General features: G+C 38.8%; 1 protein-coding gene across 2 annotated transcripts in view; it reads right to left on the bottom strand.

Annotated features, from left to right (window-relative positions):
* LOC101168468 (tyrosine-protein kinase JAK2) overlaps positions 1-15,020 on the bottom strand; it is a 37,524-nt gene that overhangs the window by 10,758 nt on the left and 11,746 nt on the right. For both annotated transcript variants that reach the window (XM_004072082.4, XM_020705715.2), the window contains exons 5-13: positions 13,221-13,366; positions 12,628-12,919; positions 12,282-12,401; positions 12,033-12,190; positions 8,443-8,554; positions 6,098-6,284; positions 4,140-4,264; positions 3,887-4,021; positions 1,681-1,768 (exon numbers count right to left, since the gene is read on the bottom strand). In XM_004072082.4, coding sequence (XP_004072130.1) covers positions 1,681-1,768; positions 3,887-4,021; positions 4,140-4,264; positions 6,098-6,284; positions 8,443-8,554; positions 12,033-12,190; positions 12,282-12,401; positions 12,628-12,919; positions 13,221-13,366 — 1,363 coding nt within the window. The remainder of the gene's footprint in view (positions 1-1,680; positions 1,769-3,886; positions 4,022-4,139; positions 4,265-6,097; positions 6,285-8,442; positions 8,555-12,032; positions 12,191-12,281; positions 12,402-12,627; positions 12,920-13,220; positions 13,367-15,020) is intronic.

Raw genomic sequence — 15,020 nt, 5'->3', positions numbered from 1 at the left:
CCCTATTTTTTACAAAATATTCATTAAACTCCTTTGTCATGTCCTGAATATTGTTGCACATCTCATTTTTACCAACTAAAGAGTCTGGGTAATTTGTTTTCTCTTTGTGTTTTCCAATGACACTGTTCAGTACTTTCCAAATTTCTTTAGCGTTTTATTTTTTTTTCTTATATTTCTGTGTAATAGTCTTTTTTGCATGTTCTCATGATACTGGTTAGTCTGTTTTTATATTTTTTGTATGCTGTTCCGCTTCAACAGCTGTTCTGTTTTTTGAGTTTCTCAGTCCAGTTGTCATCCATAGGTTTTTATTATCTTGATTTTTATTACAGGATTTTGTAAGTGGGCAGTTTTTATCGTATATGGATGTAAACTCCTGCATAAATATTTCATTTGTACTTGTAGTTCTGATTTAAATGCATTTATTGATTCCTTTGTTAGTTTTCTTCTGTAAACTATTTGCTTTTTTTCTTTTATTTCTCTGCAAACGCATTCATAGTTAGCAAATACTGGGAGGTGGTCTGTCACTAGTAGTGCGCTTTTTATTCTGTTTTCTAGGCAGTTGGTGAAAATATTATCAAGGTTGCGCTGTTTGTTGTTATTCTGTAGGGTTTGTTGATTAGTGGATGAAAGCTTAAACTGTACATTGTATGCGTGAAATCTTCTGTTTTGGTGTGATTGTTTGGGTTCAACAAATCGTTGTGAAAATCGCCACAAAGAAATATGACCTTCTTGGAAATATTGGCAAACATGTTTTCAATAGCACTAGTGAAAGTTTCCATGTCTGATGCAGGGGCTCGATACACGCAGCTGATTATGATGTTACTCCGTTTCTCCATACTAATCTCTACAGATATATATTCCATGACATCATCAAGACAGCCCCACATTGTCTCCACAACCTTGTGTTTAAGACTGTTGTGTATATAAAGAGCCACCCCCCACCATGATTATTTTTCCTGTTCACGTAGTGAAAGTCATGGCTCTCAAGCTGGAAGTGTAAGCCCTTTTCTGCCTTTAGCCAGGTTTCTGAAATTGCAATTATTTTGAAAGATTTGTGAAATTGTTGCAAGTATTCTTCCATGGTTTGGTGATTCGCGTATAGGCGTCTGCTGTTGAAATGTATGATTGAGAGTTCGTGATTAGGATTTGTGTTTCTACTGTATTCCTCTTCTGTGTAATAACTGCAGTGGTTATTCACAAAGTCCAAGAAATTGGCATCTGGGTCAACGTCTATGTTCATAGTTGTGTATTATTTGTTTTCGTGTTAAAGAGGACTGTACTTTTGCCGTTTTTTATCAAAATTGATCCAGTTCTTCCATTTCTCTGATTACAATTACTTTTGCCTGTTCAGGTGGGCCGTTTAGTTTAATGAAAACTTTGCAGTTTGTTGTCCACGTTGATGGTATTTTTTTTTCCATGCGATGTCAGCATTTTTCTTTGTTAGATGTTCATTCATTTTAACAGATCAAACTACAAATAATCAAGTGCGCAGGAAGTAGCGGTGTCTTTTAAAACACAATGCGGAAAAGCGGAATGACAGGAGTTTCTGCTGCTGCAGAATGTCAGTGAAGGGATCGAATCCAGAAGATGGAGATGACGACAAAATCAGTGTGAGAGTCCTAAACAATCCAACAGCTGCTGGATGAATCAAGCGTGCGACCGATTTCACAGCGGACTTACTCTCTTCTCCACAGACACACACGCCGTAGTTCAGGATCAGATGCTTATGAGACAACTGGCTCATCATGCTGGCAGCTTCAAAGAACGACTGAGACAAAATAAAAACAAAGTTCATGTGGTCAGTCTGACATTAAACACACATTCAGAACAAATTTAAGGCTCTGTCTGACACAGCTGTTCTAAACCTCATCAGATCAATTCATAACTTTTCTCAAATTACCGTATTTTCACGACCATAGGAGGCACCGGGTGTAGGGCGCGGTCTCAGTCCCAGGGGATTTTTCTGTCTTTGACACGTACAAAAGGCGCACCGGGTGTTAAGACGCAGGCACATTATCACCCGTTCGGACCCTCAGAGCTTCCAGAGTGGGTTAATAAATAATCCAGTCTCTGTTCTTTTAGAAGAAAACAGCACGTGCCGTCGCGTCTCCATTCCTTCCTTTCTACATATGCGCCAGCGAAAATGCCGCTGCCTTCAGCATGCACACACGTTTTTTTATAGGGTAAATCTATTGTTGATTTATAATGTGTTTATTTATTTATCATTATTGTTATTATTTATTGAATTATTGCTATTATTTATTATTTTTATGGATTTATTATTACCTATTATTATTATTGACTTATTGTTGGGCTTTTCTAAATAATTTCAATTGCATGTCAAAGAGGTCTAAAACTCCTAAATGTTTAGAAATTATTTTAAAAAATTCTTTGTAATAATTTTTTCAATTTCAAGAAGTCCTGCAACTATGCATGTTTCATTAAAGTTTGAGCTTTTAAGGTTGACATTTTTCTCTTATTTAACAACAACAAATGATGTATCTATATATCATAATATATCATATATTTATATATATGTATAAATATAAATGTATATATATATTTTATGGCGTCGCGCTCCGCCACCGGTGGCCAGGCTTCCCAAGCGGGGGTGTCTCTTTTAGCGAGATAACTCCTTGGTTGGGACCCGGGCCTTAGCCCCGACTATGGCCACTAAGACTCATGGGAAGTGTTGATTCCCACACCATGGCTAGGTGGCTGTGAAGAGAAGTGACCGTCATGTTGTTAAGCTTACGCAACTATGGCATTAACGTCAGTGAGCAACCTGCCCCTCTTCTGACCCCTCCCTTACTGATATAGTTAAGGGTTATAAGATGGAAGAAGCATAGACAGTTTCAAATTGCAGACAGTTGCTCTCCAGGTAGGTCCCACTTGGCCTCTCTCCCTTCCTCACTCCCATCTTCTTCCACAACCCACAACTACACTTTAGGCGCACCGGCTCATAGGGCGCCCCCTGCTGGCTGAAGAAAATGTATGACTGAAGTGACTTATGACTTAAGGCCTGTTCACACCGGGACGAATTTCGCCGGCGATTTTCGCCGACGTTTAACGCCTCATGACTAAACAAAGGGCACCAACGAGAGTGTGCACACCGACGCGAAAAAACGCCAGGCGTTAAAGCGTCAAAAAAAAAAAACGCCTCGGGTTCGTTTTTTTTTTCGACGCGTTGCGTCGAAATCTACTCGACCAATGAGAATGGCGCTTTTGCTCACGTGTCTGGAGCTTCTGAAGTTACAGTAAAACACAACTTGGGGGCGCTCAAACACAAAACTGCCTTGCTGAGCACACATACCAGCGAAGAAGATAGACGCCAAGTAGCGTCTACACACAGCCGCGAAGCAATAATGACGGACATTCTAAAATATCCCCGAACCAAGCACCAGTTGGAGCTACTGGTGCTTGAAATATTCATGTTTTCTTTGTTTGATTCTGACAAGCGTGTAAATACTTGCTCTCTTCTTCTGAGTGAAAAGCGTCTTTCAGAAGCGTAAAGTTGCGCAGCGCCACCTTGTGTACAGGAGTATTTCTGTTTTACATTAAGCGCCATCTAATGTCAGGGAATGAAATTGCATGTTCACTCCACTCATCGTCAGCGAAAATCGCCTGGGTGTGAACACAAAAAACGTGGCGAAAAACGCTGGCGAATAACGCCTGGCGAATATTCGTCCCGGTGTGTACGGGCCTTTATAGTCGTGAAAATACGGTATCTTCTCTTCTGTCCAAAACCAGAAAAGAAGATGCGTCTCATCAGCCTCTTCATGCCAAGCAGAAAAAAAAGAAGAAAAAAAAAAGAAAAAAAGGGTTTTATAAGTTTAAGTAAAAGCTAAACATGTGCTCGAGATCTTGAGCCTTAGACGAAATCTACCTCAGAGTAATTCCTGTGAGCCAGGTCCAAAACCTTCATGATGACTTCTGTTTGGTGCATACATCCGTAGTCTCCCAGCTCTTTTCGGACCCCTTTAAATATTTTTGTAAATGTTCCCTGACCAAGACTCTCCATCTGAAAGGAAGATCAGAAATGTCTTGCAAGGACTCAAATCATGACCTCCAGCTGAACTCTGAATGCTTTACAGGAAATGAGCAAATATCGCAGATGTCAAAATGCAAACAGAGCTTACAAATTCCAGATCATCCTTGCTGATCTTATGAAACACCATCTGGCTGATGTTGTGCCGTTGGAGGGACGGGGTCAATGGCACCTCGGAGCCCTTGTTGCTTCTGCACACCAGTAGACAGGTCTTCTCTGTGGGGAGAAAATAATCCCCCTCAGCTTCAGGAAACAGTCTTTGTCGTTCACACCGCAATAGAAACAACAACAGAGCCGTTGAGCATCGACTCAAACCCTTCTTCAATTTGTTTGCATACCCCACAAAAACGAAATGAAACAGATGAGTGGATTCCCACCTTCACACCCACTTTTAGCACTTTACTTGTGATCTTTTTTTTTTCCCTCTTCACACTTCACATTTCTTCAGGCTGCAAACTAAAAGCAACAAGCGAGCTTGAACGTACTCCACAACAACTGAATTAGAATTGACCGATTACACTAATGACCAAAAAAATGAAAACAACCTGAGGAGAGATGTAGTCAATTACAGTTTTTAGGAGTGTTTGCTAAAGTTTAATTTAAAAGGATTGATGAAAAACATGCCTAACAAATTGGCAACATTTTCAATTTTCTTAACCCGTCTGTGATGAACGCTGCAGCAACACAAACTGAGAAAGTGACAGTAAAGTTAAACTAAATCAAACTTAAAAACTCCAATTATATTTTTCTATTGTAAAATTGTTTAAATTAATCTTTTAATTATGATTATGCAGTTTTTGCCCTAATCAACAACATGACATTTTAAAGACATTTTCTGGAATTCACCTCTGAGGTGTGGGCGGGACTGCTGGGGCAGAAGTAAGCCTCCACGGATATCCCATCATCCCTTTGCTTATACTTTCTCCCGTTAGCTTACAGCAGGAAAGCTTTGAATCGGCAGGTTTTTATCGTTCCCAATCATCACAATTTAAATAAAGAAAAGCTGTTTTAATCTTCAATTTCTTTATACACGTCCATCATCAGAAAAATGCCACAAGAACATGCTAAAAAAATACCAAAAGCCCCATTTTCATTGGAGTGGGTCTTTAAGTCCCATTCAGATCACCTTTTGATCTATTTTCAAAGTGTTCCCAGTGGTCTTTTAATTATGATGATGCTACTTTTAGCCAAAATAAAATAACGGCGTCGTTTTACATGACAATTTCTGCATAGCAGCAGTATTTCCTCTGAGTTGGAGCAGGATTGTTGGTGTGGAGTAAGCCCGCCCTCATTTCCCATTTTCCCTCTGCTTCCGTGCTCTCCTGCTAGCTTACAGTCCCTCACAACCCCAACCTTACATTAGCCATGCAACAAAAATGGCGAGCAATGCTGGAGCTATCTAATAAAGCAGTTTCGATCCAGATTCCAGCCGAGGAAAACAAAGACGTACATGGATCTAGTCGCTTACAAGTGGATGCATCCGAATAGAGCAGAGCAGAGAGCCGACTGTAGCTCCTACATCAAAGCTCCGAGCTTTTTCGAACTGCATTTTTTGTGTCCTCCTTAACAAAAAAACACCAAAAACACTATTTCACTTGGAGAGGGTCTTTAAAGAGAATCAAATTAGCATTGGTTTGTTTTTGAGGAGGAACTTTTATTTTTTATTTAATTACTGATCCTTTTGAGGTGTGGAAAATATTGTAAAGCTTTTCGGTTCCTTAAACAAGTTTGTGTTTCTGCAGAAACCCCTCAATAACAAACACGCTCCAGAAGAACATAAAGCTTTGGGTGTGGGAAACAACTTTCACCCGAATCACGATTTTCTTTAAACGGTGAGAAATATAATTGTTTTTTTAGACAGGTTTCCAATCTCCCAATAATCTACCTGCACAAAGGTAAATCATTAAAAATGTCTTTAAAATTCTGCATTGAATGGATTGACATTTGCCAGAAACTAAAAGACAACGAATGAACTGCCAAGAAATGTGATGCCAAAGTAAAAGATTTCAATCATCATTTTTTTGTGGACGTTGGTTTTACTCGGGTTACCTTTAGGCAGAGGAGGACAGCACTTCCTGAACTGGAAAATGATGCTGTCGGAGCGCACCGTCTCCTTCTGGTAGCAGCTGAGAAGCTCCTGCATGCTGCTGAAGTTTCGTTTGGTTCCACTCAGGTTGAACTCCCCGGTGGCAGACCTGATTATCAAGCAGTGCTTGTAGTCTATCGTATCACAAACCTGGAAATAGAAAAAGTAACTCAGACTCTGGAAATGCTGTTTAGTAAGAAAAATCTATTAAAAAACAAAAAGTAAGTTTAATATCAAGGCATTCCAAAACTAATAATAACAACTTAGCAATTTGCAAAGATCTTTTGAGGAGTATTATTTGTTTCTGCAACAATAAAAAAAATTTTAACAAAGAAAATCCAAAATGATTCCTGATTTACAGTGGTACTCAAATTTTACTCGTGATCCATCTTCTTTGAATTCAAAGTCAAAAAGCTGCAATTAGAACATAAAGCAGCTAATGCATATGGCTGCACAAAACAGCAAGTAGGATTTTAGATTTCAACAGCATGTGGGTCACCAAGTTCAACTGAATCTGGAATTCATGCTTCAGCTTGTTAACCCAAAAAGATCAGGTTGTTATTTGTGTCATTGTTATTTTGAGACATTATTAGTGGTCCATCGCTGATGGGTTTAACCCAGCAGAAAGTTTTCATCTACCATGGTGAGAAAAAAACAAAAGAAAAAAAGTTATAATTTGACTCTTAGTGCATAACCACCATGTCAGGATTATGTCAGAACTTCTCTCTTGGCTTGATTACTGCATTGATCCTCAAAAAGAGCTACCAGGTCCTTCCAGACGATTAAAAATGCTGCTTGCAGCAGATTACATTTCAATTATTCATAATAGAAATGTCACACCATTGTGCAGATCTCTTTTGTCCCTTCATTGTGGCTCTTTGGCTTTGAGAAAAAAATGCTAATGATTTAAATATATACTGGGTTTGTAGGTTTGGTTAATTTCATTTTTGTTGATTAAGGTTTGTGTTAGAAAATGCCACATTTGACTTCTTGCAGGAGGACTGTTTTTGACACTGGGTGTATTTTATTTTGAAAGAAACTTGAATGTGATGCTGCCAATAGTAAAAATAACCAGTTAGAAATTCTTATAAATATACACATACAGGATATAATTCAATTATTGTAAATATTTAAAAGCTACATTTGATAAATTAATGGCTAAATGGTAAAAAAAAAGCCTAAATAGTGTATTTTTCTAAATGTTGAGGTAAGACTTGTGTCCTTCATTGGGTTTGGCTCTGTAAGAAACTGGGCCAAATGGCTCTTTTAGCACCAAAGGTTGCAGACCCCTGCTCTAAACCAACTTTCTGTTGACTTCTGCATGACATCATAGCCCTGAAACTGGAAATGGGCGGTGATCCAATTCGATTCACTAATCAAAACCAAAAAAAAAATAAACTAAATAAGTATTAAATTAACTTCATTTATACCTTTATTTAGGACAGGAGATCAGAACAAAAAGATAATAGATAAAAGACACTCAAAGGTTATTTTTTGTCAACTTCCTGGTTAGCTTCAGCAGTAAACAAAACATAAACATCACAATTGTTTTGGATTATTTATCAACAAATCCTGTAAATGTTCTCCACATTTTTTTCTATCCTAGAAGCTATGCTGATTACAGTTCCAGTAGATTGATGACAAGTAAATAGTTAATGAAGACACAGATTGATCACAAGATTTTCACAATATTCCTAAATTGTATTTCATCATGTTTTTCATTCAATTTTTTTATTCAAATCGATTCATTATTTTTATTTCAGTAAAAAGCACTTTAGTCTCTTTTCTTTTATCAATGAAAAAACACTCGATAACTTTACTTTAAAAATGAGAAGTTTGACCAAAACTTTATTTTGAAGGTTTATTTACTTCCAGTCAAAATAGCGCATGTTTGTTTAGTTCATGTACTTAAAAACCCAACATTATTCTGCATTTTAGAGCGTTAATTTTAATGTCTGAAGTGTATTTTTTACTACACTCCATTAGTTTAATAAAGATTGCAAATCTGTAATCTCATAACATCAGCAATATTTGTACTAGTATTCTTGGGAACAAATTGCGAATATCAAAGTACTTGGATACTCGCTCTGGCCCTACAAACTGGTTGTCTGTGATTCCAAAGTTGTACAACGAGAATTTCAACTTCACATGGACAGCTACAATATAAAAAAACAAAACAAAACAAAAAAACTAAAAGCTGACTCCCAAAAAGAAAATTAGCACCCAACAGACCTGACCAAAGTTCACAGCTTTGGATAAAAGAACATGACCAGATATAGAAGAGCCACTGCTGGTGACTCATTCTCACCTCTAGAGGGAATGTCAGAAAATATTTGTTGTAATCTTTAGGGCTGCATCTCAAAATGTACAGCCCATGTTTGTTTCCACACTTCTGAAGCCGGTTTACTGCAAACTCCATTCTGCAAAGACAGGAAACATGACAGAGACAGAAGAATGTTGTGTTACCTGCTGGCACACCTGTAAACTGCGGGATCAATGGCCAGCTGTTAAAAACAGGCTGAGTCACTTCTCACGATGTAAAAACATTTACCTCACATGTTATATTGCTTAAAAAGACTTGGGGAAGACATACGAATGAAATTAGGGTTTTTTTTTCATGCTTGATGTCTTGTGCATTTTACAACTTTTTTTGTTGTTGCAAAAAGTGGACAAATGGTGCCTAATCAGGAACAGAAACTATAGTAAAAAGACGTGCTAATGTTAAAGCTAATTTCCTTTTTACCATCTGTCTTTCCTGAATCGGTGTTAATCCTGCGGTGGATAACAGCATTTTCTGACAAGCCAATTCTTTCAGGCTGTGTTCCAAAATGCTGCTACCAGAAGAAAATGACCAGCATCTTCTTTAGTCGTCTTTGTGCGGGACCTGCGTAACTACGTATGTATCACAACAAGGACGGACGGCCATCTGCAACATGTTTTCGTTAGCTTCGAACCTTGTTCTTAACTCTGCAAATACAGGCACAGCTGTTGTGTAAACTGTGGTATGTTTGCACGTAAACTGCTTCTAGTGGGCAACAAATCTCATCAATTGGAAGTTTGGGTGTCTGGATCACAGACTGTCTTGATGCGCATTGCTTATTCATAATTTTCTTGTATGTTAGTAAAAGGCTGCAGGGTTGGTCGTCACTAAAGCCATGTATATTTTCAGAATGTGTGCGTCTGCTGAAGGTCTCGTCTCTGGAAGAAGCGATTGTTTTTTGGTTTTGCCGGTCATCTAATACAGACCTCGTCATCACCTTTATGGAGCCGAAGCAACTCTTGTTGCACTATAAGGACTCTAAATGCTTTGTTTAAACATTTTGTGCAAAGGTGTCATTTGGAATGAACCAATATCAGTTTTTTCTGCAGCTTATTCTTTTTATTTCATTAAAAAAGGTCGCTAATTCTACTTGAAAAATGTGTTTTTATAAACATTCTTTAACAGGGGTTGTCAAGCCAAAAGCCTGTAAATTTAGATAAACAAGCAAATTTAACAGCCGAAGTCAAAGGAATTTAATTTTCCTCAGACAATATCAATGAAAAACTGATATATATTAAGAATTTTGGGAAAATATCTATTTTATGTAAAGTAAAACGTTGACTATTTTTACTCACAAATTATAGAAAACATTATTTTCAATCATGTTTCCAGTGTGAATCAACATTAAAAGACACATGGAACGAACTATGCTGCACGAGGATTTCTTTTTGTCTGAAAACAATTAGAATATTTGCCTGCATCACTGCATGTTCAATAACTAATAAACTGATTTTGTTAACCATATGCCAACATCTGCAAAAATCTGGCTTATTGTTAAGCGTATATAGTTTATGGCGCTTCAATAATTGAACAAGCGCAAAGATAACTTAGCGCAAAGACAACATAGCGAGTGTTAAGCTCTGACTAAGCTCTCCTGTATTCATGGGGGGGTGGGGGGGTCACTTGGGGGCGCTAACGTTTCTGGTTGATCTGATTGGCCGAAATTTGGGCGCAGCAGTGTTTTTTTGTTTTTTAAGTGAAAATCCCAATATTAAGCAGTAAAATGACGATTTATTTTATGCTACATGGGTGAGATGTTCCATTGTTAGCATTTGTTAACCACATGCCAATACACACTTCCTGTACTTTGAGTTGCGTAATAGCTCTGTCTCGGGCTAACTAAAGTGTACATGTATATTTACCAAATAAAGTGATTAGGTAAATATAAAGTAGGTTGATTTATGTTCTTTTATGAGCAATCTCTATAAATATAAAAAAAAAATCAGATGAAATAAAAAAATCAGTTTAGCTAGAACTTGTATTCCAAAAGAAGTTTGAAATAAAAAAACACATCTTTGATGAAGCATCAGTGTTTAGGTCTTGTGTAATGCTGCATTCACCCCGGAGGAGATTCGTGCGAGAGGGGCGTCGAGTTTCAATGTTAATTCATTGTATCACTGCGATCGGAGGTCATGCGTCCTGATCTTGCATCCATCTTCTCATACCACTGGGGCTGCTGACGGGTCGACAGTAATCGAGCCCGCTCTGGCGTTCACTAGCTGCAGCTCCCTGGGCTCTGTGACAGGCTGGTTCAATTCAATTTTATTTTATTTAAATAGCCCAAATTCACAACAGTCGTCTCAGCGGGCTTTGAAAGTCTTGTAAGGTAAACATAAAATCAAAAAGGATCATAAATGCATAGAATTCACCTCAGGGGTGCCCACATGAAGGAGGGATCCTCCCCCAGGACGAACAGGCGATGTACAAGAACTCTTACAGAGAATTAGCTTATCTAACCCTACAACTGATCTTCATCCAGGTGAAGTTAAAGGAACGGCTGGGGGCACAAGACGAGCTGGAGACAGGATCCACAGCCAGGTGTAGGAGCAGGAGTAGGGGCAAGCCAGAGACGAGGTACACGGTCAGGTACAGGAGCACGGATGAGCCAACTAGAATCTGGAAGCACTCCCAATCCCTGGTGACCTGTATCCCGCCTTCACCCAACAGTAACTAGTCTCAGCATTGCGAGTGATCGAGCAGAAAGAGAGGATCAAGCGAGCGCTGCCTGGTACCCAGAGTCCGGTGTTTGCTATGTTAGCCCGTGGGCGCGGGACTGCCCAGCAGATGGAGAGCGGGTGCAGTCATAGCGGCCACGACCGGTCCAGCTCCATGGGATTATGATGTGCATCTTATTTTCGTTGGGACAATAATAAAAAAGACCCCCCAATTTTTTTTCTTGTTTTTTTCCCCAGCGGGTTAATGCTTAAACTGGGCCACAGACAGGTGGCAGCAATGTTTAAAATTGCTGTAACTTAGGCGAAGTTCTCGCTGCAGGAGGGAAGTGTAACCGGAGAGACCGAAGGATCTGGTGAACCCAGACACGCCGATGTGCTTGCTGACGCCTCAGTAGAGCTCTCCAAAACATGTCAAGCCAAGCTACTCGCTCCACATCCTCCATGTTTTCCCTGATGTGACAACGAATGAGGTCCAGGAAAAGGTTGGCGGCTGCTCCGTGGCCGAGGCGTCAAGCAGTAAAAAGAGCAGCAGATGCAAGTTTGATGCGCGAATCGCGTCCCATGTGAATGCAGCATAAAAATGACGGTCTTCACTGTTTAAGACTAAAAAGGGAAAAAAATTGATATTTTTATCAAGGTCTTTTTGTGCAATTTTTCAGCATGGGTTTACAGAGATTTTTTACTTTACACAAAAAGAGAGCTGCACACACTGCCTACAGTGGATGAGGTGTGTGTTTCACATCAGCATAAAACAAACAAAAATATATTCTTTTTAATGTACAAAAGATCAGTTTGAAGTCTTAATAATTTAACAACCTGAAAGGGAAAAAAATGACTGATTTTGTTTGAGATAAGTTAACTATTCTTTCAACAACAACAAAAAAAAAAAGTATGTTCACTTACGAAATGGGGCCATGGCAATGTGCAGACAGAGCTTCAATAAGCCTGGGAGGCGCCACTTCTTTACAAAGGTAGTGATATGCATCCGTTGTTAGTCTGTAATAGCCATCAACGAGGGATACAAAGGAGAGGGCTTCAGGCAGGCTGGAGAACTCAAGCTCCTGCAGAGTAGAACCCGAAGACAGTGAGAAAAAAGAAGGAGCAGCATTTTAATTTCAAGTGAGAACGGAAAAGAGTTTGGATGAGAATTACCAGATTCTTGCCATCTTGCTTGTTGAGGGTGACCGTTCGGCTTTCTGAGGTGCCATCTTTGCTGGCTTGTTTGATGCCAATATCTGTGATATCTGGAAAATCACACAATGTCTGCAGCTCCTGAACAAGGAAAAAGAACAAATTGGAAACATTAAAAACACAATTAAAATAAATTCAAAAAAGGACTACATTGGTTTCAAAATAAACTTATTTTCAATTAAAAAGAACATTTTTAGTAGCATTCAAAGACAGCTAGAGACTTTCTGACAGTTCTATTGGTTGTAAGAATCTGCTTATGTTTCTGAGTAATAGTAAGTCAACTAAAATAAAAATGAATGGCACTAACCTCGTCAGCGTCTTTTAACTTCTCTCGACACCACTGTATTCCAGTGTTGGCTGCGACCTGTACGATGAGCTGCCCGCTGGATGGCTCTCTGACCTGGAAGGTCTCAGTGTAGAAAGCCTTCTCCAGGGATTCGATGCTAATGAGGTACTTCAACTTCAGATCCCAGACGGTTGTCCGGCAGTGACTGAACTGCTGGATGAAGCGCTTGAAGCGGAAGCGGATTCGCTTACGTGTCAAGAAGCTGCAGTCCTGGATTTGAGCTCGGATATCTTTTGGCAAAAAAGATTTATAACTACAGAAAAAAAAGACAAAAAAGAGGCATTTTTTGTATTTGTGGTGATTAGGATTTTACAAATTAAACCATCAAGTTGTATGCATGACATTTTTAGAAATAGTGTCAGCATGGAAAACTCCTGATTTAAGAGTTTTTAAAAAAAAAAAACTTTTTTTTAAATTTAAATTGGAAAAGCAAATATTTTCTCATGAACAGGATCTAACATTTTCTTTGACATTTCCACAAAAAACAGCTATTAGCAAAGAATTCATTTGAAAAAAGAAATCACCATTTTAAATGTGCTTTTTGTGGAAGTTACCTCATAGTGTCATAGATCTCTAAAGGAGACGTCTGTTTCTCCTTAGCAGTTCTCGTCATGTCTAAAACAGCCATTCCAAGGCACTCTTCCTGCATTTCGTGGGAGTTGGAAATCTTTACCAAGCCATTGACAAAATCATTCCTCCACTGTGGAAAAAAAATGAAAGCAGAAAGTAGCTTTTTTTTTAAAAAAAAAGAACATTTTCAAAAACAGAGATGCAATAACACACCAAACGTGTAGAAACTTTACATGCATACTTTATTTAGGTCTTATACATGTTATTACATTTAAAATAGATGTTTAATGTTGACTAGCATCAAATGTAAAGGTCCCTGCTCAAGACAACAAAGTAAACAGATTTTTCGTTTCACTTGACTTTCAGATGAAAAAGTTTGTCTTGATTTTTTTATTCAAGGATTCTTCGTCATATATTGCACAAAAACAACAATATAAATATAACAGTGTGAACGATAGATTGGTTTACATGAATAAATTAATTAAATTTAAAATGAAGAAATTATTGTTCTGTTGAATGATGAAAGACGCCGGAAAAGACGTCGATTTTGGGTACATCCCATAGTTACGAGAAGAGAAGAACATGGGGAGTTTTATCGACTGGTACAAGAGCTGAAAATGTATCATGAGCGTTTTCGGGGATATTTTAGAATGTCCGTCAGTGAGTGCATTTTCTTTGTCTTATTTTTTCGCGGCAGTGTAGATGCTACTTGGTGTATATCTTCTTCGCCGTGATGTGCTCAGCAAGACAGTTTTGTGTTTGAGCGCCCCCAAGTTGTGTTTTACTGTAAATTCAGAAGCTCCAGACACGTGTGCAAACGCGCCATTCTCATTGGTCGTATAGTTTTTGACGCAGCGCGTCAAACCAAAAAAACAAACCCGAGGCGTTATTTTAAAAGGACGCTTTTACGCGTGGCGTTTTTTCGCGTCGGCGTGCACACTCACATTGGTGCCCTTTGTTTAATCACGAGGCGTTAAACGTCGGCGAATATCGTGCGCGAAATTCGTCCCGGTGTGTACGGGCCTTTAGAGTCTCTAATGACTTGTTATTGGCCTCAGAAAAGGGACTACTTTCTATTCTTGTCCTGTTAGACCTCAGTGCAGCCTTTGACACTATCAACTACAGTATTTTACTCCAAAGGTTAGAGCATGACATCGGGATCAGAGGATCTGCCCACCAGTGGTTTGAATCCTACATATCTGATAGGTACCTATCCGTTAATGTAAATGGACATTCCAGTCAGTGCACTCGAGTTAACTATGGAGTCCCACAGGGCTCAGTTTTAGGACCCATCCTGTTTATGCTTTATATGCTCCCCCTAGGAAACATAATCAGGAAAAAGAGCATTAATTGTCATTTTAATGCAGATGATACGCAGTTGTATTTATCCATTAAACGTGACCAGAATTAAATTATAGATAAACTGAACGCCTGCATCAGAGACATCAAGACCTGGATGAAAATTAATTACCTCCCCTTGAACCCAGAAAAAAGTGAGGTCATTATACTGGGTCCTAAAAACCTCAGAGATGCTCTGTCTGCTCAGATAGTCTCCCTGGATGGCATAAGTATAGCCCCCAATTCCACAGTTAGAAACCTTGGGGTTTTATTTGACCAGGATTTATCATTTAAGGCTTACATATCTCAGGAGTGTAGAACTGCCTTTTTTTTTACCTGTGGAATATTGCTAAGATCAGAAATATACTTTCTAAGAGTGATGCTGAAAAACTCATCCATGCATTTGTTACGTCGAGGCTGGATTACTGTAACTCTTTTTAGCAGCA

This window comes from Oryzias latipes, chromosome 9, assembly GCF_002234675.1.
Source record: "Oryzias latipes chromosome 9, ASM223467v1".
In the NCBI taxonomy this organism is placed as follows: Eukaryota; Metazoa; Chordata; class Actinopteri; order Beloniformes; family Adrianichthyidae; genus Oryzias; species Oryzias latipes.
This window is presented reverse-complemented; position numbering and strand designations above follow the sequence as displayed.